The following is a 26,520-nucleotide window of genomic DNA, read 5'->3' as shown; positions in this document are numbered from 1 at the left end:
TTTGCATCAGTATATACCTATACCAAGTTTGATCAAAATCCCATCACTGGTTCACAGGTTAGTGCGTTAACAGAATTTTTACTTAACGGGACCTCTTACGTTTGACCTTTGACCTCTTGACCCCATAATATAATCAGTTCATCTTTGCATCATTGTACATACTTGTACAAGTTTGACTTGGATCTCTTTAGCCGTTTGTAAGTTAACATGGTAATGAAAACCTACCATGGACGGATGGATGCCTGGACGGACAGCCGGATGGACAACCTGAAAACATTATGCCTCTGGCGACTTCGTCAGTGGAGGCATAAAAAGCGATCTGGTTAACACATCACAAATGCACCAGTATTTATGGCATTTTAAGTGAACATAATTAATAACTGCTTTGAACAACAGCCTCTCGCTGCCTCAACAGACATCTTCACCTTCTTCTATGCCAGAAGGCAGAGACCTTTCTAAGGTTCCATCAGAACAGCATTCTCGACGCTCCATAATGACGTATGAGGGGCCTTGTCCTTCCTCCAAAGAGCGAGCCCAAATAGCACAAAATGAAAAGGAAACCAAAGTTCAGGTCCACGCGGCAAAACCATTCCGTCCTGGCCACCTCCGACACAGTGCGAAAAAAGGGATGGTCCCAGGAAATGTGTGCATCAGTCTCCAGTTCCATGCAGCTTCTGTGAAAACACATCTGTTCTTCCCCACAAGTCCAGGGATTTGGAGAACTTGTATTGATTGTAAATATGGTATTTTATCACCAATATTGTGGCACAAGTCGGGTTTCACTAATACTTGGTGGAACAGCCAGTTTTCTTCAACTGACTGGAATCTGGGCCACAGCTGGCTCCATGAATTGGTATACGGTTGCCACCTTTTTGGCGTGTTTCCAGCTGAGTGTGCCCTGTTGTTGGTTATGACCTCTGAGCACGTGACATTTGGTGTCAGGTGTTGTGATAATGGTATATTTTATCGGTGCTCGACTGCACCTTTTGTGACAAGCTTTTGTATTTTATTTGCACAAAATGTAAATAGACCTGGCACACTGCTTGGTCCAGGAGTGGAACAAGAGGATGTTGAGCATTCTTGAGGTAATGCTGAGGAGGGATGGGATATAATTGTCCCTCAGACTCAATTTCCTCAAATGATGGCTATTTTGAAGCAGATCAATGAATAAAATGCAAGGATTGATAAACAAACAAGTAGTCATACACTGGTACTTACGAAATCGTCAACTTGACCTCTGACCTTGTCTAATAAAAGCTGTCTCTAGAGAAGGTAGCGACACAAACCAGAAGTTTCTACGATGATTCTGTACCAAACCATCAAAAATCGAATGTTTGACCTCGCTGTGACCTTGACCTTTGACGGATTTTGACCAAAATCTAATCAGCGCTAGCCATCACCCTCCTGAATCACGTGGTGTAATTTGACATTGGTAGCTTCTTCCATTCTCGAGTTATCGTGCCTACAAACAAACACACAAACAAACCCACAAACAAACAGAGGACGGAAGTCATCAATATGCTTACGAAATCTTTATATTTGGAAAGTAATAATTTAAGAGAATATTTCAATGCAAATATGGATGAACAAAATTCTAATTGTAGAGAACTTTTAAAGATGAGGATGGATGAACAAAATCCAAAAATTGAGATAATTTGTCATTAGAAGTTATTGGTAAGTAAATAGGACAAAAAGCCTGGTGGTGGCTTAATATCTTAAGGTCCTGAGTTCAACCTTCTACTGTACCACCAACATAACACCAGGTGGGTTGACTCAGCCTTTTGTCCTTCTGAGATCGGCAAAATGCGTACCCTCTCTGGGAAAAAGTGAGCCAGTATCCTGCATCAGAATGCTTACCTGTCCAGTATTGTGCCCTCTACTCAACAAAACTGCCTCGGCACCCCTATGCATCTGATGGCATGAGGAGGGCCATCCATTCAATGGCAGAACAGCCAAAATGGAGGAGGATTTTTGGGGCTGTCAATGCCTGTATGTTGACAAAACTTTTGTTTTTGAGGAGGTGAGCACTACAATGGCAAAGGTTTTTTTTTTTTTAACCAATAAACAGTTGGGTCAAACTTCGCGCTCATATTGGAAGTGAAATATAAGCCAGAATTGTTGGAACATTTACAGAACTTCAGACTGAAATGGAAAAACAGAATTCATGGGAAGATTACTGAATCTGGAGTCAAACTCCATTATGGGGTGACATCAGCAGTGGAGTAAAAGATAGTGCGTGTCAGGGATGAAGTAGACAAGGTAAAAGGGGAATTGAAGATATCGAGAGATATGCTTATAAGTTGTAATATTTGGAACCACTCTGGAGGTATATGTGATCGTGAACTCAAACCAATCATCAGAACAAGATGATTTCACACTGATCTCACCACTACCAGGCTCTGTGATTACAGCCACTTCATCCGATTTCATAAAACCATCTTCCTCACCTCTCATGGGTAATTCAGTGACATGTGCTTCAGATGCTGTTGCTACTTTGCCCTGACATCGACCAACCTCAGAATTTAAATGTTTCACCATCATAAAACATCATATTTGCATCCATACCACCACCAATCAAGTCCCCTCTCAACATCAAATCTCAACAACATAAGATCGTGGTGGTTTTGATCCTGGAGGAAGGAGACACACAATGGTTTACTGAAGACCTTGGCTACTCATCATCACTCAAAATCCAGATCTCCCAAAAAGGGGAGGTGGGCTGAAAAGCTTAGGCTCACCTCACCTATATTGACTCATGAGATACCATATTTTCCATGTGTAATTTGCAATTTCTATCACACTCCACATCTGACTTCTCAACATCTGTCCCAACTTGAATGGCCAACATTATTGTTGAACCAAACAGTCTATATTGTTGAAGAGCTCAATCCGTTATCATCAACGAGCTCTGCACTCTTACTTGCTGATATGCCACATCTCCAGCTCAATCTCAGGCAAGGCAGGCTAATGACTCCTTCATTAGGCTGAGGAACAGGATAGCTCGGTAGATAATGTGCTCATCCCTTGAAATCTATGGTCATGGATTTGACCCCTGTAGCATCTTGTGTCTTTTAGTATGGCACCAGTGGGAACTCTGCACCATGGAGCAGCTGTGATTTTTATTCAGGAGGGGGGGTGGAGGGGCGAGAGGCCTTGTGGAAGTGGTTTCGTGATGGGAAGCAATGTCTGTGAATGGAAGGATGTCTAGCTGGGAGGATGTAAGTAGTGGGGTGTCTCAGGGATCAGTACTGGGACCAGTATTATTCATAATTTGCATCAACAGTTTGAATCGTGGGATTAAGAGTCGACTTTCTAAATTTTAAGATGACGCAAAGCTTGTAGATGAGTAGATACCAGAGAGTGGGGTGATCAAATTCAGGAAAGTCTTGATACTTTCATAGATTGGCAGAAGCAGTTTAATTTATATATACTGTATATCGAAAAGTAAGGTCCTGCCGATGGGTAAGAATAATGAAAATAGGGACTACATCATGCAAGAGGTATTATTAGAGCATATTACACAGTATAATAATCTGGGGGTAGTGATAGATACAGGAAACAGGAGGAAAGCAGGCAGCACAGTATCAGCCAGTTGTAGGTAAAGTTAATAGGATTGTAGGTTGTATTCAGAAGGGGGGGGGGGTAAATTACAAATCAACATAAGTAGTGTTAACACTAAATTAATTTAGTGATGCCTCATATATGTTTGGAATATTGTGTGAATATTTTGTCACCACATCGAAGGAAGGACATGACTGCCATATAGAGCTAGGTGTAGGGCTGCGAGATTAATTCTACCACTACCTAGACTAAGCTATGAGGAATGGGTGAAGGAGACAGGATTTTATACATTAGAGGGGATTTGATTGATATGTTTAAGATAACGAAGGGTCTTGACAAAATATGTGCAGAAGAATTTTTTTTAGCAGAGTAGACTGGTAGAACCATAGCCCATATCCTGAGATGAAAGAAGAGGAGAGTTAGGACGGTAATAAGGCAGGGGTTTTTTCAGTCAGAGAGTAGGTCATGCATGGAATGGTCTCCTTAGAAATGCAGTGGCAGCAGCAAAAGATGTCTATGTTGAAATTGGAATGAGAATGGTACCTATACCGGGCGTAGTGGCGTGCGCCTGTAATCCGGCTACTCAGAGGCTTGGGTTGGAGGATCGCTTGAGGACGGGAGCTCTGCTCTGCGCTGGGCCGCGCTATGAGAGGGTGTATGGCAGCCCAGAATCATGGCGTAACCCAATCCTTATCCCTGTGTCGTAAGAGGCGACCAGGGTTGCGTCAGGAAGGGCATCCGGTGTAAAACCTATGCCAAATCACTCTGCACATCATAACGGATGATCCGCTGTGGCGACCCCTAACGGGAGCAGTTGAAAGAAGAAGAAGAAGAAGAAGAATGGTACCTAGAGACATCTATATAATAAAGCTAGACTGTCTGTCTGTCTGTCTGTCTCAGTCCCCGAACTACTCCCTCAGTTTTTGGGCTCGCCCTGCCAAACTTTCTGTGGAACCTTTTGGGGTCCCAGCGGGTGACCGAAGGTGGGTGGGAATTTTCGTAAATTTCTCAATACAATTAGGATTTGGAGTCGAAACTTCTCTCTCCACATGTAAACATATTCACGGGTTCAACATTCGCAGTTTTGCAATTTGCCACATGTAGAAACATTCACTGGTTTGGTAATACCTCACTACAGTTGTGATTTTGAGTTTCCACCCAAACAACGGTGCTTTTTCTGCATCCTAAGGTGTGTGGGAAGTTTCATAAATTTCTCAATACAATTATGATTTTGAGTTTCCACCCACAGGGAGTCCAGTTTATCCGCATGTAAACTCATTCATGGGTTCGGAATTAGCAATTTCGCCATTCACCGCATGTGGAAACATTTGCTGGTTCGGTAACATCTCAATACAATTAAGATTTTGCGTTTCCACCTAGAGGACGCCAATATTTCTCTGCGTGTAAACACATTCGCCGCTTTGGTAATTTCTCAATATCATTGAGATTTTTGGTTTTCACCCGTGAGTTGCCGCAATTTTTCACTCGCATTCATGGATTCGGCATTTGCAGTTTTGCCATTGACCTCGTATAGAAAACTTACTCACATTTTGGTGGGGTCAGCTGCAGCAAATTTTTTGTCCAAGTCATTCACGAACTGGCTGTCCATACTTGATGTTCAACTGAAGGTGGCACCGGAAGGTAGAATTTATTGGTTCATGGTTTTGCATTCGGAGTTTGTGCATTGTCTGTTTGCTTTTGAACACTCGAAGGTGCAACACGTACCACAAGGGTTCAAAATGCTGAAAAAAAAGATATTGTCTTATTGGGAGGAAGCTCTTCTGCCTGGTGTTGGCTTAATGGTTAGGGTGGTGGGTTTGGGATCCCAGAATCTTGAGTTCAAATCCTGCTCAGCTATTGAATTAATACCAGGTGGAGTTGATTCTTCCTGTCATCCTTCCGCGGTGACATCCCAGGTAATCCTTCCGAGGCAATCCCACAGTGATTAGTCCAAACTCACTGCTATTAACACCTCAATCAGCAATGCCTTCTTCTGTTTTATTGTACCTAAGTATGATATCTGGTCTCAACGCTTTGTTTTTGATGTTCACGCACAATGGGATCATTCAGTCGTACGTGAGCGGTCGGTACTTCCATGTTTTCAGTGATTACTTTTGGTTCATGTTCCTATGAATTCTCTGGAACTGGGATATCAAAGTTTTTGTAGATGTGCTGGTGGATTACTTTACAAACTGTTGTGTTGGTGTGTGTACAGCTGTTTTGGCATGAGTATTTTTTTTTCTGTTCGGTCATGAAGCAAAATATATCCATCTCTTTGCTAACTTCACCTCCACCCCTCACCCCTCACCTCTCTCTCTCTCTCTCTCTCTCTCTCTCTCTCTCTCTCTCTCTCTCTCTCTCTCTCCCTCTCTCCCTCTCTCTCTCTCCCTCCCCTCCTTGCACCCCTCCCTCCCCTCCTTGCACCCCTCCCTCCCACAATATATAGCAACATTTGGTGAGGTGTCACTCTCCCACCTCCCACCCCTTACTCGCCCTTCCCCCTTGCCAGCCCCCTTCTTCACCCACTCCAAGCTTTTCCTCCCCTCCCCCTTTCTCTCCTCCTTCCCATTCTCCTCGTCCTCCCCTCCCTTCCTTCTGTCCTCTCTGCCTCCCCTTCCTCGTCTGCCTCCTCTATCTCTCTCCCCTCCCTCTTCTCTCTCTCCCCTCCCTCCTTCCCTCTTTCTCTCCCCCCCCCCCCACAAATCCCATCAGCGAAGCTAGTATTTAAATATACTTCATTGAATTTCCCCAGGCAACGTCTGGTACTTCAGCTCATTTATGCATATTTAAGTAATAGCATGACAACTAAATGCATGGATATTTTTTTACCTTTTCTTTATCACTCATGTTATTGCATTTTTCAAATCAAAAATTCCATTTCATCATGCATTTCATAGTTCACCTTGCATAACAGTATGACTTGTGAATATTTGAATTCCAAGATTAATAAATTTTATGTTGTATGAATGGCTGCCAAGGATGGCTGCACAAAAATTACTGCCATGGTTGACTTGGGGCATGTCGGCAATGGCTCCACATCTAAAAATCTTCAAGCGTGCAATATCTACAATTGTGCCAAGTTTCATACTATTATGAAAAAGCTACAATTCTTACACAAATCGACTGAACAACATGAGCCCAAGCTTACAAAATAATTCACTGTGCCTTATTTGTGGATTTAATTAATATTCTCATTGTGTCTCATGGTTTAAAGTTGAAATCTGAGTATTGATTAGCTTGAACTTCTCTTTGATTATGGTCATCTTCTGGCTCAAAGACCATGCTTAATCATTCATTTTGTATGCAGCACATGGCTGCAGGAAGCACCATTTGCTTGGGGCACAGCTGTGCTGCTAATGCAATACTCTTTGTAGGCGAGAGCAGGAATTTGGAATTTAGCCAGGGTGGCAGCGAAAGCTCACTTACTCTTTTCGAGGACACCATGGGGTCTTTGATGTCCACCAACTAATGCTGACAGACAGGACATCCAGTTTGATTTCCATTTGAGAGATAACACATACATACATTGATACCTGAGAAACACCAGGCTGAGAGTTTATAACTGAGTCGAGATTAAAACCCAGGCTACACAGCTCAGAGATGAGTGTGGATACCTCGAGGCCATCCTGCCAGCCCATGATTTGTTTTTCTTTTGGTAATTAAAATAATGGCATCGAGAACTCAGGATATAGGAGTAGCAGTAAGACTTCAGTCAAGAAGAAACCGAGCTGATGGTAAATCCATGGTGATGCAGAAGGTGCCCATAAAATATGCCAATAATTATGTAATTTATTTCTCAATTACTCCTAAATAATACTTTTTGCAATAAATTATTAGGGGAATACATTTCACTCCATGAAGGATTGCAGAGGGAAAGCTGTTCTGGAATCAAAAAGTTGGTTGACCACTGGAAGACTATTGATGCTATTTCATTGCACACTTGCAAGGGAATGAAAATATCTCCCCAAATTAGCTGTTATCAAGAAATATTCGAATAACATAAACATAACAGCAAAATCTGTGTTTGAGCATTCCTAAATACTCATTCCGAGGTTGTGACAGATTTTGAACTTTGACACATGTAAAATTGAAACTGACCTCTTGAAAAACTTAATAATCTGAAAAAGAAGAATGAACGGTGGCATACAGGTTAGGGCATCATCTCTAAATATGGGAGGTTGGTGGTTTGATTCCGACTGGCTGAAAAATACAAAAGACTTAAAAAAAAATTGTATGTATTGCTTCTTTGGACCCACTTTGGACCCACCCTAACAGCTTCTTGGACAAAGCTGGACCCACTTTGACACCCCACGAAAACCCTGATTTTTTTTTATGCTGTGACCAAACAATGGTACATCATGAGTGATGAAGGTTGTGGTCACGATTCATCGAATTCATGTGTGCAGTTTCAGAGAAGATCTAAGTGTTTCCAGACTGACTGACTGACTGACTGACACCGTGCAATGCTAATTGCTCACCTGAACAATTTGTTCCAGGTGAGCTAAAAAAGTCTCGAACCCAAAATTTTCGAAAATATCCCTTCGGGGCTGTTTGAACGTGCCATTGTGCAAAATCTCAGATCTATTGACTCAAATACAAGGCAATGGCTAGTCAGAATGTGTTTCACATTTTTAATATTTCACATTTGACCCCTTAAAATTGGAATGGGTGTCTAAACCTAAAATGGGTCTGGGTGTATTGGACTAAGATACATGCCAAATTTGAAATGGATTAGTTCAGAAATGAAGGAATGATGTGTGATTGTAATTTGTTGGAAAGAAAGAAAGAATAAAGCAACAGAATAAACAACATATCTCCTTTGCTGTAGGTGTAGGGAGAGGCTAATGTGACGTCAAGTTTCTCATTGATACTATGTCTATTATGTTCGGATGAGTGGTAAAACTTTCAGGGTCACCCTCGTATATATAGCGTAATCTTCATCTCCAGTATTTTGCTCGCTCTTTTATGACAAATAGGGTGGTAGGCCATAAATAAGCAATGGAAATGGAAAACGACGCCGCAATCTCCAGATCTTTTGGTAAGCCAGGTAAAAAGTAATAAATATACTCCTGGAGAATAAAAATTAAAATCCCTGGAAAACTAAAATCATGTTTAAAACATCTGATGAAATTCATTTGAGAAAGAACACATTCACTGCTATTGATGTAATTAGTGCAACAACAACTGCCAAAGGGGATCCACATTTAGTGCAACAACAACTGCCAAAGGGGATCCACATTCTATGCCCCCACTGTTCTCAAGACAACTAAACCCCACTCCCTTCCTAAAGCCCACCTCCCATCCCATCCCATTATTGTACTCCCCAAGGGCCCTACACTATCCTTTAAAACTTTGGACACATTTAAGTAAAGCAGTTAAAGATTACCACCCCCACTTTCTCTCAAACTCTATTAAAGTTGATAACTTCATTTTTTCCATCATTAACCCTCTCCTCTTCTAACCTCCAGGAGTAACTTTGCTGTGCTTTTCCCTCTGCAACCACCTCCTGGTTGTCTGTGTGCTGTACCATCCTCCTAACAGGGATGACTCCGTTTACATCTTCCTCTCTGCCAACATGGACCATCTTTTAGCGACCCAAACCAACTCTGTCTTCCTCATGTGCAGTGATTTCAGCCATCACCATGCCAATTGGCTGGATGTTGGTACCTCTCTCACCAGCCATGGATTTGCAGCAAAGGACTTCTATGACTCCATGGGACTGACTCCATATGTGAACTTTCTGACCCGGATTTCTCCCAATGGCATGTCCTCCTCTCTGGAATTGCAAATGATGAATTTTTCTTCTGCTCCAATAGGTTAATCTGATCATGTGCTTGTGAGAGTCAATATCGCTCGAGCTATTGTCAGAGAGCTGCCACAGTGCCATACAGTCTGGCAGCTCACTCAAGCTGATCGGCAAGGACCGCAAGCTGCCTTCCCATGTCAAGACTGATCCTTAATTTCCATGTCTCCTGGTATTAATACATCCTGGGAGTCCTTGCTTTCCCTTGTGTACAGATTTTTACCATCTCGTCTGCAGTTATCATACCTACCCTCTCGCCCCTGGTACACAGAATTATATGGTGAAGCAGTAGCCTTAAACCAAATTGCCTTCTCTTCCTGGATGGCAAATCTTACCAAATTCAACCTCAGGTCATTCCACAAAGCCTGGGACAAATGTGTACCCACTCTCAGAATGAACAGAAACCCTCAAGGCTGAAGTCTCAAACTTGTCTCCTTCAAAGACCTGATGGCACCTTATCAAGTCTGTTTGTGGTGTATGCTCCCACTCCAACCATTTTCTCACTTAAAATGACACCACAGCTGACTCTACTTTTGAGAAGGCCAAATGCCTAAATTCTGTGTTTGCTTCCAAATATTGTGTCCTCAATCCCTCAATCCCTACACCTACCCTACATGCTCATATCCAACTGCTCCTGGATGCTGTGTCTATCTCACTTGAGAAGGTGGTTTCTGGAAAACCTTGACTCAGATTATATATGTGAAAGGCCTAGACAGCATCAGTGCATGTGTCCTAAAAACCTGCTCTGCTGCCCTTGCTCATCCTCTTTCTGCTCTGTTCACTCGATCATTCTCTCTGGATGATTCTTTCCATCTGCTTGGAAGTTTGCCAACATCACTGCAATCTATAAGGATGGTGCAAAAACGGAATCTCATAACTGCAGTACTATTTCTTTGCTTCCAATTATAAGCAATGTCATGTAATCTATCATTGCAGTTGAAAAAAAATACTTTGAAAAACGTTGTATATCATAAATTGATATGAATAGGTGGACTAATGATGGAATCCAAGATTTATTAATAATGTTTGGTTTTAAGTAATTTTTAATTTGTGAAGCATATTCGATGTAAGTCAATGAAGGCAGGTTCTCTCCCACTCAAGTCAATCAAGTCAAGGTAGAAGTAAGTTACTCCACACCCTCTAACACTACTCACCCACCTACCTTCCTCCTCTCCCTTGTGCACGATCCTCTCCCCTCCCTCCCCTCCTTCCCCTGTTCTTCCCCCTTCTCTTCCCCTCCCTCCTCTCCCCCTCCCCCACCTCTCCTCTGCCCTCTCCCCTTCTCTCCCCTCCCCTCTGCAACCCCCACTCCCTCTCCTACCTCCCACCCCCTCTCCTACCTCCTGTCCTGCTCTCCTCCCCATTCCCCCCATCCCCAACTTCTCTCTCTCTCTTCTCCCTCCCCCCTCTCCTCCCCCATCAATGTGTGTGCCGTTCAACTGGATGTTACATCTGCCAGAATCCCCCTCTCTTCCACCTCACCTCTCTTGTGAGTGAAGCATCAGATTTGAAGATTGCTGGTCCAAATGAATGTCACACATATCTATGCCCATTGGTTTCCCAGGGGTGCCCCACAATCTTCTTATCTATATCTTTCCTCATAAATGTCAGTGTCAGTGTCAGTGTGTCTCAACCACAACTCCAAAACCATGAAACCTCACAGCCTGAAACTTCGCATGCAAACTATGAAAACTCCAAGGAAGTGCAGAGTGAAAATTGGGTGTTTGGGTTAATTTAACACTCCTTTGAAAGATAATAAACGGCCTTATTTAATTATATCCTTTATCAGGCTTATCCTCGGTCACCGCTCTCGATGGGGTCTTAAGCATTTCTGAGGTAACCTTGGTGGGGTCTGAAGCCGTTTTGAATGTATGGTGAGACACATATCTACTAGAATCGCCCCCTCCCTGCCTCCCTCTCCTCCCTTTCCTCTCCCTCCTCTATCCCCTCCTCTCCCTCTCCTCCCCCTCTCTCCTCTCCCTCTCCTTCTCTCCTCACCCTTCCCCCTCTCCCCCTTCTCCTACCTCCCCCCTCCTCCCCCATCAATGTGTATACCGTTAAACTGGATGTCATCTGCCAGAATATCTCCTCCCCTCCCCTTCCCCTTCCACACCTCCCCTTTCCCCTTCCACCCCTCTTCCTCCCCTTCCACCCTTCTCCCGCCTTCCACCCCTCTTCTCCTGCTCCTTCTCCCCTCCTCTCCCTCCCCTTCCCCTCCTCTTCCTCCTCTACCCCCTCCTCACCCTCTTCTCCCCTCCCTCTCCCTCTCCTTCTACCCTCCTCTCCTCTCCCTCCCTTCCACCCCTCTTCTCCTCTCCTCTCCCTCTCCTCTCCCTCTCCTCTTACTCCTCTCCCCCTCCTCACACCCTTCTCCTCCCCCCCCAGCTCCCTACCTCCCACCCTCTCCTCCCCATCAATGTGTATACCGTTAAACTGGACGTCATCTGCCAGAATACCTCTTCCCCTCCCCCACCCATTCCACCCTCCTCTTCCTCTCCTCCCTCCCTATCCTCACAGCCTTCTCCCCCCCCCCATCCCCAACCTCTCCCCTCTCCTCCCCCATCAATGTGTATACCGTTAAACTGGACGTCATCTGCCAGAATACCTCCTCCCCTCCCCGTCCCATTCCACCCCTCTCTTTTCCCCTTCCACCACTCTCCCTCCCCTTCCACCCCTCTTCTCCCTCCCCTTCCCCCTCCTCTCCCTCCTCTCCCTCTCCATCCCCTTCCACCCTCCTCTCCCTCTCCTCTCCTCTTCTTCTCCTCTCCTCCCTAGCTCCTCCTTCCCTCCCTCTTCCCTCCCTTTCCTTCTTTCCTCTCCTCCCTCCCTTCCCCCCACTCTCTCTCTCCCCTGTCTCCCCCTCCTCCTCTCTCATCCCCTCCCCAACCTTCCCCCCAACCTCCCCCCTCCCTCTCCCCCCCTTCACTCCAAACCCTTCCACCCCTCTCCTCTCCCATCAATGTGTGTGTCATTAAACTGGATGTCACATCTGCCAGAGCCTCCTCTTTAGATCCTGAAGACCCTTTGGACCCCAAAGATCTCTGAGACTTTGAACACCCCTAAAGACCTCCGAATACCATTTAAGACCCCGATGAGCCTTCAAGACTCCAAAGACCTCAAAGACCCGTAAAACCCAAAAGCATGACCTTGAATGATGAGGGACATTTCTGATGTCCAAATATGTGGAGAAGGCTCACATAGTGTTGGCATCGGGGAAACTCTTCCCTTCCAAAAATGTCCAATGATTTCTCATGGGATCTGATTGAAATCTGATAATACTGTTACTAATTTGAAAGCATTTTGCACACGGACAGTCAGCAGTCCCATAGTTCAGTTATCTCGTTAAGTATATGTGGATAGTTAGAATCCCTCCCCTATGTCTAATGGGTTAATTTCATGTGTGTGCTGCGGGTTTCTTTTATAGTCAGGTTTTTTACATCTTTAAATCTACCAACGCCACTCCTCCTCCCACTCTGTGGGCGAACAAGCACTTCACCCGCCCAACCTTCACTTCACACCACGGCGCCATAACGCACGTTTCTGACTACGGACGTGGGCAGAGCCCCCTCGCCTCGGAGCTCCGACTCTGCCCCAGCAAGATGGAATGTTCCTCTCGTCAAATCAGGGGTGAGTCGCTTCAGCTCCAACTCCGCACCATCAAAGAAGAATGTCTCCCCTGTCGACACTGGGGAAGGAAAAAGACCCTCTCTCGGGGGAGGAGCACCGAGACGCCGACACGCCCCTCCTCCAATCGCGGCTGGCCACTACGACACCCGAAAATGCCCCGTCCAATCCGGAGGTGAGTTACCTGAGAGCGGATCCCTCCAACCCACACCGGGGAGAAATAAGAAGGATCGCGAGCTGTATCCGGGGGTTTCCTTGGTTCCTTGGAGGTCGTTCCTTGCTTCTGGTCTGCTTGGCTCTGCTGGTCGTCGGTCATCGTTCGTGGCTGGCCGAGTCGTTCGTAGGATCCTGGCTGCACTCGTTGGATTCTGGTTTGTGGGTTCGAGTCCCACCGTGGTGGGTTGTGTTGGAGCACTCGAGCTGGGGATCCCCGTTCCCTTCCATGGACTCTGAGCTCCACAAGTGCGGATCAGTAAAACCGTACGAGGCGGCCAGGTACCCGACCAAACTATAACCCCCAGCTTGCCTATCCTCCGTGGCTGGAGGGTCGGAATAAAGGCCAGTTGGCGCCATTTCTTTTTGGGTGTGTGTGTGTCTGTCTGTGGCCAGTCTTATAAGTAGAACTGCATAAGTGCCTTGCTTATTGTACATTGCATTTTAGTCGGTTTAACCCTGCTCTGTGTCTCCCTCCCTGATTATTATTTGTAAAATAAACCATCTTGTTAAATGTACCAGTTTGTTTTCTGTGCTTTCTCTCATTGGCCTAGCATGGTTCAGGTTTGAGTTATAGTGAGGCCGATTGTGCCATAGATTGTTATTTGGACTGGCGCGGCTTTGGTAATTCCCGCTCGGTTACGCCGGATCCGAGTCGGTAACAGCGACTCGGTTTGGACAAAGCCGGCCGAGGGTGTGGCTTTCCCGGTAGCAAGACCACACGGTTAATTAGGTAAATTGGAATCAGACAAAAAGACCCTAACCGCGCGGTCGAAATATTGGCGTCCACGGTCCACTAAGCAACCCGTCGACTTCCGAGTTATCGGAGTGACGACCTTCAATTCCAGGTATTTTTGGGGGGAGACGGCCCAACTGCCCCATCGAGCGGTCGTCCTCACCACCGAACCCGGCACTACAACAATACCTTCACCATATCTTACGAGAAGTCTTGAAAGGATTTATCTGGTGTAGATTGCCTACCACCAAAAAGGAGAAGAGAAGTAAAATTATAAACCAATAAAAAAATTTTCTTTTGATTTGATGGAATGCTCTTGATCAATGATTTAATAAAGTAGCGTTTGATTGTCCAATATATGCAGGGCTTATGAAACTCATTTTGCTTTCTCATAACCAAACATCTTGACATGAAATGAAATGGAAATAAACCTCCTAACTGCAAGAACTTTCTGGTTTTTTTTAAATCCCAATTTTATCTTTGTCATTGCACCCTGAACGCCCTGTAGCAAAGTATATCCAGAATGATTAAGGCTTCTCTCCCAGGATTTGAACCACTCTTTTATTGCTCCAGTGCACGATTTGACCAATATGTTTTACAGCTGTTTTGCAGTGATATTATATATGGTTTTGAGATTTGATATTATTGAATAAATTTATATGACTTTCCTGCAAATCGTTTGCCATTAAATAAATCATCATATATGATGCCATTAGCTCAGCAGTGTTTTACCATGATTCTCAATAGTAACAAAGATGACCTATTATAAATGTCAACCATCACACAAAAGTTGAGTCTTATTTTAATTGCTTCGGAGCACTGACAGTGGGGTATTGGGGGGGATACAAGGTGGGTGAACATCAATCCTGTGGTTGAACAGGTTTATGAGAATGGACAATATTTCAGGGATGTCATTGAAAAAACAAAATCAAAGTACAAGCAAGATTGGAGAGCACAGGAAGGCAATTCCATGAGCAGAAGGGCCATGAAGGTGGAGGTAAGCAAAGATCCTAGGTTTGGGGAATTAATATGAAGTTGAGGGCTTTAATAATATATGACAAGTTGAGAGATGGTTGAAGATCAAGAGACTTTAAATTGGCTCTGTTGAGAGAAACACAGGCCTTGTATCTTGGCTTCCTGATAGAAAACACCAATTAGGCCTCATGAGAAATGGATGGATATTGTTTGTAAGGGTTACCCCAGGATGAAAATGCAGGATGCCCAAAAAGGTGAGCCAGACACTTTTCTGATGCATTCTCTGTTCACACAAACATCTTGTAATTAATGATCAACTCATAGGTACCAATAATTTAATAACTTAGTTTGCTGGAGTATGCTCGATCACCATCTGGCTTTGGAGGTTATATTTGGGGATTTGGACCACCCAAGATAGGTGCTATCAAAGTTGGATAACAAAGGGCTCAAAAACTGTTGTTCTTCCAAATGTTGGTTGCAGAAGAGGAAAGAAAAAAAAAAATTTTAGGTTGAAAATCAGATGCCAAATTGTATATCCTGATGATCTATAGACCAAAGCTGTCATAATGGATGAAATCAACAGCATGTGGATTGAGGTGCAGTATGATAACTGGCATGGGAAGCAAGTAGAAACTGACATTTCAGGTGTTAACCCTTCATCGGAGTAAAAGGGAGAGGGTATGGTTAAAGGGTAATTGAAAGAGAAGAGGACAGGAGAGAGAGGAAAGGAAAAGTGAAGAAAAGTGAGAAGAGAACAAGTGTAAAAGGTGAGATAGGTTAAGTAAAATTAAAGGAGAGAGAGAGAGGTGGGGGGTGGGGAGTGAGAGAGAGAGAGAGAGAAAGAGAGAGAGAGAGAGAGAGAGAGAGAGAGAGAGAGAGAGAGAGAGAGAGAGAGAGAGAGAGAGAGAGAGAGAGAGAGAGAGAGAGAGAGAGAGAGATGTGCAAGGGGTGGGAGGTCTAGTTGAATGAAAAGTGAAAGTGATTATTTATCCAGGGATAAGGCCAAAAAAAAAAAAATGTTGCATTGGCGTAACGGGTCACTGAAAAATAGGGTAGGTCGGTCGGGATCTTTTTTTTTTTTTTTTCCTAATAAATCCCTCCCAAAATCTCCCCCGGCTCGAGTACCACCCTTTTTGTCGGCGGGTTCTGTCCGAAACACTTCCGGGTTTTTGCGATCGCGATCGCAATCAACAAGATACTTGAAAATGATAGCAAAACAACAAAAATAGCAATAAAATAGGGTCGGCAAAATTTTTCGACAGCAAAAAAACAAAAAAAAAACGTAGGGTCGGCGGAATTTTTAGGGTCGGGCGGGTTACGCCAATGCAACATTTTTTTTTTTTTGGCCTAAGCCATCATGCCGATTGGCAACGATGGGATCATCTACAAAAGGTGAACATAGGCTTTAGTTGTTATGCTGTGCCCACATTGGTGATGGGTTATCGGCCTCTGCATGAGAAATGTGGAAGATTGATGGGAAAAAGGGAGAAAGAAGGGGTTAATAAGCAGCTAATTGTTGTGAAGGTCATTTTTCTCTCATCGTTGCCTTTACCTGAGCTTATCAAATGACACTTGACAAGACATTATGGCATTGTACCTTATTTTTGATGACATTATACTGCAGTGATGTCATATCGGTTCACTTGGTTAAAAAATGAAGCTTGAAGTTGATGTCAAAACACCAATTGGTTATGACGTGCTTGGTATTTTGCGTCAACGTTTGGTAATATCAGATTTTGTTTATTTTCCATATTTGGAGAATCTTCAAGGAACAGATACCTCAGAATCATATTGAACAATAAAATTGGCATAACTTACTATTTATCATCAAAATAATTCCATTTTTAAGGCATTCCACAAAAGTGTAGTTCAAAACAATAAGACGTTTTTACTTTTACGTAACATTCATCTCCTTAATCAAGCATTGCACTCATGTTACTGATAACATTTTAACCAAGCTGTTAGGCTCATCTCTGGATATTTATTGAGCTTCATTTGGTTGTATTGCAAGCCTGGTGTTGGCTTCACAGTTAAGATGGTTGGCTTGAGATCTTAGTGTCTTCAGTTTGAGCCCCTGCTGCACTGTTGAAATAACATCAGGTGGGTTGACTCAACCTGTCATCTTTCCAAGGTCGGCAAAATGAGTACCAGTTTATTGGTAACAGGGACCCAGCATCAGTGGCACAGCTGCACCTCCAGAAATGATGCAACCAGCAGCTACAGGCTGCATGTGAAACAGCACCAAAGTTGTGTTGTACTCTATGTTCATGATATTCAGGGGCTCTTCTTTGATGGTGATCAGATGTTCTCTACAAATGGAAAGAATAGGTTGCCCTCGATAGCATCTTGTCTGGAGGTCTCCCTCCTGAAGGTGGTGTCTGACAAAACAACATTTTGGGACCTACTTTAATTTTTCTTTGCACTAATGACCTCTGCACTTCCCTGAAAAATCCTCTGTACAGTTTTTCTGATTCCACATTGCGCAGAAGAGTACACCCTGCTTCTCAGATGCAGGCTCATACAGCATCCATCTCTGCACGATCTGGGGAAAAAAAACTCATTGGTCGGCTGCCTGGAACATGCCTTTTAATGCAGGAAAATCCCATGCTCTTACACTTTCTCTCCACAAGGGTTGACTCCTGAATCCCCAGTTTACTTATTTCGCTAATCCCTAGAGGATCTGTGGTCCCTATAGAGCTTCTAGGCCTTGCAATTCATCACAACTTGTGTTGAGCAAACCACATCTCCAAACTAGCTTCGATGACTTGTCGACACTTTGGTATTCTCCGCAAAGCTAAGTCCATTTTGAACCCTTCAGAACTCATCAAAGTGTGGGAGGCCTTCGTCCAAAATATCATGGAGTACAGATCTCCATGGTGAGCTGGTTCCACTGCTTCCTATCTTGTTCCTGTGGAGACAATCAAGTTCAAGAGTATGTATGTTATTGCCATTTCTTAGCAGGAGGCCGAGTCGCAAGGTCTGCTCCCCATCAACCACAGGCAGGTTGGTCTACTCTCGGTTTTCTATCTCCTCATTTCTGTTCTCCCTCCACCTTCCCTCCACCTTCCCTCTCATTCCTCCATCCTCCTCCAGTCCACCCAGGTCCTATGCACGATGCTTGAAACCTAGGTGGACTGTGGCAGGATTGATTGTCCACCCCAATTTTTGGTGAAATGCTCACCTCCATTCTTATATTCTCTGATCTGTGGGACCAATTCCCACTGTGTGTTGTCTTATTCTCCTTCCTACAGTTTTTCAAGAGTGTTACCCATCATCATCTCATGTTTTCTCCCATACTCACTCAATGTTTTAATCTCCTTTCACTCACCTGCCTTCACCGTTTTCTTTTCTGCCACTTGTGCACTATTGTACAATAATTTTTGTCTCCCTGTTTCCCAATGATCCTCTCTTACTCTGTGAATCTTTCTTTTTTTTTGAATGCATAGTCAAGGCTCGTGGAAGAGCTAGTACCTGCTGCCTTCTCTCGTTTAGATCCTCATCAGCCATCCTCCTCCATTCAGCTCCTCAAGATAAGTCCTGTGGAAGTACACTGAAATGTCCTTGTACCCCCAGTTGACTGTACCCCCAGCTCACTCTTCCATGAGCTATAGATCCTGTTAAAAATGACTGCATGTTCATGCTCATATTTGTTGTTTTACAAGGTAATTATGTTTGTTTAGTTACATGATGATAATTGTGATATATTTCGTATTTGAATTGTCTGAAATAGTGTTTGTTGTGCATGCAAAAGTGTTTTGATGATGAAGTTCTCAGCTGCGCCTTGTGGAAAGCTTTATTATGTATGAAATGTGACAAGGTCTTGAGTTATACCTGCGAGGAGGAGTATTGCTCTTCAGGGAAATATAACTCCAAAACCAAAATCTATGATGAAATTACTTCAGTTAAAAATAGAACCATGGTAATCATTCAAAACAGTTTTGTCCAGGAAAATTAATCAGAACCTTGGCACCGAAGAGGAAAAAATATAGCATTTAATTTGTGTTTGCACATAATTTAAAATCATTGCCATAAACATGCTCCTATTTCTGGCCTCCTTATGAGACCAGAAACCATTTTGTTTACAAGAAATAGTTTGTAATGATGGCCTTGTTTTGCTGGTTACCCGATGCACTACAAACTAGAAGGACAATCTGTTGAGTGTGTACCTCTGTCACGCAATGCCTGATCCACGAGAACATATCAGACCAAATACATTTTTGAGATATCATGCTTTGTGGCCCTAATGCCCGAATCTCTCAATGGTGAAGAATCACTTTAACAATTATCAGATCCGGATCAGGATTCGGATCTTAACCAAAATTGAATCAATTTGTTCATGTCACACACCCAACATGTCCACCAAGTTTCGTTTGAATATGTCTACCACTTATTGAGATATTATGTGAGATATCATTTTTGGCCCCGTCTCTCAATGGTGAAGAAGCACTTAAAAATTTGGAGTAGGCAGATCCGGATCTGGATCTTCACCAATATCAATTCAGTTCGTCCTTGTCATACACCCAACCTGTCCACAAAATCTAATACAGATCCATACACAACTTCATGCGGAGCACGATACTTGTAAAATCCACCTCCTTCTCCAAAGGTTGACTTGGATACATCAAATTGTCCATTCCATTAAGATTATAATTGACAATATTAATCAAAGCTCAGTTCAATCAGATTAAAATTGATGATTTTAGAAGTTCGACCTTGAGTTGACCTTTGACCTTTTGACTTCAAAAATAGTTGCTTTCATTATTCAGTGATGGATGATGCAAATCCTGTTCAACTTTCAAGTTAATAGGATGTAAATTGACGATTTTTCAGTTGAAAATTAACGATTTGTCCGATGAAATTTGTTGATTTTAGAAGTTTGACCTTGAGTTGACCTTTAACCTTTTGATCTCAAACATAGTTGGTTTCCCAATTCCGTGATGCACTATTCAATTGCTGTTTAATTTCCAAGTCAATCGGATTAAATTGACGATTTTTCAGATGTAAGTTGATGATTTTAGAAGCTTGACCTTGAGTTGACCTTTGACATTTTGATCTCAAAAGTATTTGGTTTCCCAAATCAATGACGCAATATGCAATATCGGATGAAAAATGATTTTAGAAACTTGACCTCAATATGTCCTTTGACCTTTGACCTCAAAATCAATAGGCTTCTCAGTTGAGATTACCGCTACAACTTGGTAAAGTTTCATGATGATCGGTTTGGAATTGTGACCTGTCGGTGATTGACGATCAAACAAACAGACAGAATAACAATATCGACTGATCAATATACTTGAAAAATCTTCGATTTTGCAAGTAACAAACAGACAGAAAGGGAAGAAAACATAACCTCCTTCACCTTCGGTGGCAGAGGTAAACCTCGTGTCTTTGTTCATACAGTAACTGTGAAGGAGACTTTAAACTTCTCTTTCCTGTAAGCCATAACACCTTACTAGTTCATTTTTTTCTGACCCTTCTCTACTTTCATAAATATAATTAATAAACGTTTCTTTACTTCTCAGAGCTCAACCAATTTACACATTTTGTTGAAAGAGAGGATACCAAGTGTTGATGGAGTGGAGCTGGAGTTTACACAACCTCCTCAACCGTCCACTTTCATTGCTGCTCAAACTGTGAATCCATATACCGTCTGTTGCAAAGCACCTGGTAATGCCAATCAATGAATTACATTCTCAACTCCACTCAACTGTCCTTCACAAACAAAACACTTCATCCCATGTATGTGTCCTAAAATGACGATTTGGAAGATGTTGCAAGTTCAAACACTTCCTTGCTTGAAAACGTTCCACAAAAATGGTTTAAATTATGTGATCTGTTTTCTTTTTTTTGAAAGTAGTATGGATCAGGGTATTTCAGATGCAAATGCTTGCTTTGTGCGGGTATGCTTGCCAATGCACGTACCACAAACACCACACACGTACACCCAATATCATGGCTGGCTCATCACTCCGAAGGTCACATTGGTTTGTAAAAACTTGCATCAACTCATTTTGGAAATTTAAGCTATTCATCTTTAGAAGCCTGCTCCAGGGAAGTGATAAAGGCGTTGAAAACCACATTTGGGCTTACTAAACAAAGAATTACAGTCTGAGAAAATAATCACACTGGGATGCAGTTTCAAGCAATCAGCTTCAAAGTGATTGCTCCAGAGGCGGCCAACTTTGCACAGAGAAACCACTCTTTAATCTATTAATGGCTGATACTTATGAAGTGACTTTTTCACACATTACCGAAAGGATAAAGATGTTATATTACAAGTGACAATTTCCAGATAAACATGAAAATCATCAAGCTTGTCATTGAAATGATAAAAATGCCAATCACACCTACCAGGAATATTCCCATGTTTGTGCTCATTTCATAATCCATGTTTTAATTGTCACACATTGATATCAGTCGTGAGTTGACTGGCATCAGTAGATGAAGGAGGAACTGGAGACATGACTCTTTAACAGGACTTGTCAAGTGATGAGGTGAAAGTGCAAGTTACTACTATATTTTAGGGTTGCAATATGAAGGGATAATGTAAAAATTTGGGCTAATGGGTCTTTTTGAAAGTTGGTTGTTGTACCATACTCTTTACATGATGATGGTGCTGCCGAAGCAGTTTCTTGGCAAGGGTTATACTTGGTGGATTGCCATTGCCTTCCCAACGTTGTTTGTCCACGTTCTATCCTTTTAAATGCTGAGCATCAAATAAGAAAGCATCATGTACTTTTTTAGTCTTTGGAATGACTTGGCCTGGGTTTGAACCACCGAGCTCCCAGAATCAGAGCGGACACTCCTTTGTTTTTTTTGTTGTTTTTTTAACACAATGTCGAGGCTCGTATGAGAGCTAACACACAGAACGTACAACAATGTTAGCAGGAGACAAGAGGTGCGGGAGAGGGAAGGAAAAAACAGTGTGGAACAGAGACATGAGGAGATTTGTGGAAAGGAGAGGGATGGGACAAGGTACACAGGGTAAACAAGATGGACACGACAGGGACTTTCAGGTTCTTATATGACAGGGACTTATAGGAAGGAAAGCATGAAATTTGAAGGAGGTGGGTTTAGGGTGGATTAGCGGGGGTAGAAAAGATCATGGTTTTGGATGGGGCAAGAGATGGTGGTGAACAGCTGTTTTGAAGACCGAGAGGGAAGAGTGGGATTGAAGAGAGAGTGGGAGTTTGTTCAAAAGGTGGGGAAAAAAGTGGAATGAAAGAATGAAGGATACCAGTTATTCTTGAGTTTCGTAGTTTTACCAGAAGGGGATTGCTGGTGGACCTTGAACTCCCTGTGGAAATATGGTGGGGGGGGACATATCACAGACATAGCGAGGAGGGTGGTGAGGCCAGAGAGGAGACGGAAGAAAACAGAAAGACCACTGACCTGCCTGCGGTGAGAGAGTGAGAGGCCCAAAGACTCGACCTCATTGCGGGAGATACCAATGATTCTAAATGCCTTGGTTTCCACAGTGTGTAGCCGAGAAAGGTGAGAGGCGGGAGCACCAGCCCAGAGGGGAAAGCAGTACTCCATCAGGCTGCCAACGAAAGCTTTGTACATGGTCAGGAGCTCAGGTGTGCCAAGGAAGGACTTTGCATGACGGAGGATTCCCAGTCGGCGACTGCCTTTTGAGGCCAGCTTGGAATTGTGGCTTTCCCAGGAAAGATCATGGAATCTGTCCCATGGCTAAGTGAAGTGAAGTGAAGTAAAGCCTCTAACCATTACATCACCATGGTTAAGTTAAGTTAAGCCTGGTGTTGGCTTTGTGGTCAGGGTCGCTGGCTTGAGATCTTAGGGTCCTGAGTTTGAGCTCTGTTGATTACTGAATTAACACCATGTGAGGTTAACTCAGCCTGTCATCCTTCCAAGTTTGGTGAAATGAGTTCCAGTTTACTGGTATCGGGGGTCGGGGCATAGCATCAGTGGCATAGTCCAGCAAAATGATAGCTACCTGACAGCCAAGATGCCATATGCAAGAAGAACACCAAGTCTGTTTTATACTTGGCACTTGTAGAAAACAAGATCGGTAAATGCATGTCCGAGAAATAAATGCATGTTCAAGAAATGGTTGAGGACGTGTTCGACACTTTTTTTAACAACCAAAATGGCCGCCAGTCGGCCATCTTGGATCTGATGTCAAAAAAAAACCGTGATGTGCATATGTTCACGATAATGTGTTGTCTTTGTGCCAAGTACAAATCAAAGCTCTCCATGCATGTCCGAGATATGGTTGTGGACACATACCCTATCCTCAATATTGTCAGGTCAGGCCAGATCAGATCTGTGACTTACTACAGGTATCATGTAAATAAGTACTAATCTGTTTCATGTTCGGGTTGTCGGTGACTAAACCGTCTCCCCCACCAGATTGTCTGGTGAGGAGGGTGTTTGGATATGGACACCCATCAGGATTAATAACAAAACCTGTCAAAGAGGGTGAAGAGCACCTTGTGAGCCAACGGCCATCCATATCTCGTGCCCAACTGTGTCTGTGGATATCATCTGGCTGTTGGGTTATTTCTTATTCGGAGGTTCGTGGCAAGATTTGCACTCCGGGCACCGTAAAACCCTTCACTCCACAAAACAAAAGAAAACCATCAAGAAAATTGAAAACCCTCTGTGTAGGAGTACCTTCTGTGCAGCTTTCCTCCACAGGGCAGTTCACAGGATGATGGGATTGGGGCAAATCCAGGACCCCCACTCTTTGATGATAGCAAGAAAAACACGGGGTAACCGTCCCGGGTCAGATTGCAATAGAGTGTGTCGGGGTGGTACAAAGGTGTCGTCCACCAGACGGTGGTCTCCTTGGGTTAACCTGAGGCGGTGCCTTCAGGTGGGTGCCTGGAATGTCCCATCCCTAAGAGAGGATGATCACCTGTCTCGGTTATCATCTGAGCTCAAGCGTTTGGACATCGGTATTGCAGCACTCTCTGAGGTTCGGAGACCGGATTGCGGCGAGATCATGGTGGGTGGTTTCACCTACGATTGGTCTGGCTGCTCTGATGGTTACCATGCCCAAGGAGTTGCTGTAGCTGTGTCCAATAAGCTGACTCCAATGGTAATTGAGGTAATACCGGTCAACGAGCATATTATGAGACGAAGGATTCGTCACTCCTTGGGTGTCGATTTTCTGGTCTCTGCATATACTCCAACATGAGGCGAGTGATCTCACCATGAAGGATGATTTCTATGCCAAACTCGAGTCTGTGGTTAATCACTGCCCCATGCAAGATACTCTTCTCCTCTTTGGGGATGTCAATGCTGGAACTGATAGAGATGGTTATGAGACATGTGTTGGGCCCCATGGGCCTGGAACTGTGAACCAGAATAACACTAAGTTCCTTGACTTTGTAAGAAGTCATGGACATAATATGGCTGGTTCATGGTTTCAGCGCCTACAAGCTCATCGCTGGACTTGGTATTCCAACGCTGGTGGTGTGGCAAAGGAGATTGACCATGTGCTCGTTGATGGTCGCTGGAGGATGGTCCAGACCTGCAGGGTCTACCGGAGTGTGGAGTTCCTCAATACCGACCACAGACTTAAGGTAGCAACTCTGAAGTTGCAGGTTAAACCTGGGAGAATGGTACCATCCCAGCCTTGGCTGGATGTTGGCAAGCTGAAGGATGAGAGGGGAACTGATGAGTTTGCGAACAGGATGAGTGGAGATTTGAGGGGTCTGAGTGCTTTTGGGAATCCTGAAGAGTTGTGGAGTGCTTTTAAGACCACCATCCTTGATGTTGCCGGTCAATGTCTTGGAACTCACTGTGGGGCGAAGAATAATTTTGTCTCTCAAGGGGCACTGGATACCATTGACCAGAGTCACAGGGCCAGGCTTAATGGCAGAGCTAAGCTGCTTAGGGAGTTGAGGTGTAAAACTGTATGTGCGATGAGGGTGGACAAGGAGGCCTATGTTCAAGGAATATGTGAGGGGGTAGAGCATCACTTGTGGTCAAGTGATCCTCATCCTGCTTACAGGGGAATTCATGCGTTGTGTTCCTCCAAACCAATCCAGTTAGAGCGGAAGGTGGTGGGCTCTTGACAGAGGAGTCTGACGTGAAGGTCCGCTGGGCCAGTTACTTTGAGCGGCTGTAGCAGGCTGATCGACCAGCTGTTGAGTTGATTGTCATGGGTGTTACTATCCCAATTGCTGGCCATCCAATCAACTATGATTCACCTTCATTTGTTGAAACACAGGCTGTTGTGAACCGGTTGAAATGGATATAAGCTCCTGGGATCTATGGCGTCCATTATGTTCTTCTCAGGGCTGGTGGAAATGCTGCACTCATGTCGTTGCATGCAGTTCTGTGCTCTGTTTGGAACACAGGCATCATCCCAACTGACTGGAAGAGGGGCCTTGTTGTCCCTCTCTGGACAGGGAAGGGTGATCACCAGGAATGAAACAATTACCGAGGAGTGACGCTGCTCTCAGTGCCAGGCAAGGTCTTTGCTAGATAATTCCTGATAGGGTTCACCACCATCTGCTTGAGCACCAGCATCCAGAGCAGTCAGGCTTTACACCAAAGAGGACAATAATTGACCGTATCATTGCCCTTTGGCTGCTCACTGAACGCAGAGGAGAGTTTTGGCAGGGGCTGCTTGCAGCTTATGTTGATCTCTACAAAGCGTTCGATTCAGTGAATCAGGATGCCCTCTGGAGGATTCTTAGTCTTCGTGGGGTGCCACCAAAAATGATCAATCTGATGTCTGAACTGTACTCTGGTACTGAGAGTGCGAGGAGATGAGATGATCATCTCCGATTTATTTCCAGTTGTGATTGGAATTTGACAGGGGTGTGTACTTGTCCCCACACTTTTCAGCGCTTGCATGGACTGGATTCTAAGGAGGATGTCAGAGAGAGGAAGCTACGGTGCATAGTTTTGGAACGTCAATATCTCTGACGTTGCTTTCAGATGATGCAGTCATCTTTGCAGAGACTCTGGATATCCTTTTGGGTGCGCCCGAGGTGCTGAATGAGGAGTTGGAGCAGCTGGGATTCCAGGTTTCCTGGGTTAAAACTAAGATTCAGGCTTTCAACGACATCTTGGATGCTGCTCTCTTGTCTATACCTGTTTGTGGTGAGGACATTGAGGTCACGGAAAGATTCACTTACCTTGCAGTGATATTCATATCTCTGCTGGCTGTGAGCCAGAGGTGAATAGACGTCTGAGTCTGGCCTGTGGAATCATGGATTCACTGGATCATGGGGGTGTGGCACTGCCGGTACCTGTGCAGGAGGATGAAAGTCCGAGTCTTTAGGTCCTTGGTGCTTCCAGTCTTGCTCTTTGGAAGTGAAACTTGGACTTTGACCAGGGATCTGAGATGGAGACTTAATTCTTTTGGTACCAGGTCTCTTCAGAGAATCCTTGGCCATTGCTGGTCGAACTTTGCATCCAACGAGTGGTTGCTGAGAGAGACTCAAATGAGATTTGTTACCTGCATTGTCTGTGAGTGTCAGCTGCGGCTGTTTGGACATGTGGCTCGTTTTCCTGATGCTGATCCTGCTTACCAGATGCTCTCAGCGAGGGAGCCTCATGAGTGGAGAAGGTCAATGGGCCAACCAGGGCCTCATGGTTGCAGCAGGTTGATCAGCATCTCAAGGAG

The 26,520-nt window shown here is 44.1% G+C and overlaps 1 protein-coding gene across 4 annotated transcripts in view; it reads left to right on the top strand.

The window, feature by feature from the left end:
* LOC147026113 (phosphoinositide 3-kinase adapter protein 1-like) overlaps positions 1-26,520 on the top strand; it is a 262,651-nt gene that overhangs the window by 113,967 nt on the left and 122,164 nt on the right. For all 4 annotated transcript variants that reach the window (XM_085881158.1, XM_085881157.1, XM_085881160.1 and 1 more), the window contains exon 3: positions 20,435-20,579. In XM_085881158.1, coding sequence (XP_085737284.1) covers positions 20,435-20,579 — 145 coding nt within the window. The remainder of the gene's footprint in view (positions 1-20,434; positions 20,580-26,520) is intronic.

This window comes from Eptatretus burgeri, chromosome 5 (genome assembly GCF_056783735.1).
Source record: "Eptatretus burgeri isolate ZD-2024b chromosome 5, Ebu_testis_v1, whole genome shotgun sequence".
Lineage (NCBI taxonomy): Eukaryota > Metazoa > Chordata > Myxini > Myxiniformes > Myxinidae > Eptatretus > Eptatretus burgeri.
The sequence above is the reverse complement of the archived record's forward strand: the minus strand, read 5'-3'. Positions and strand labels throughout refer to the sequence as shown.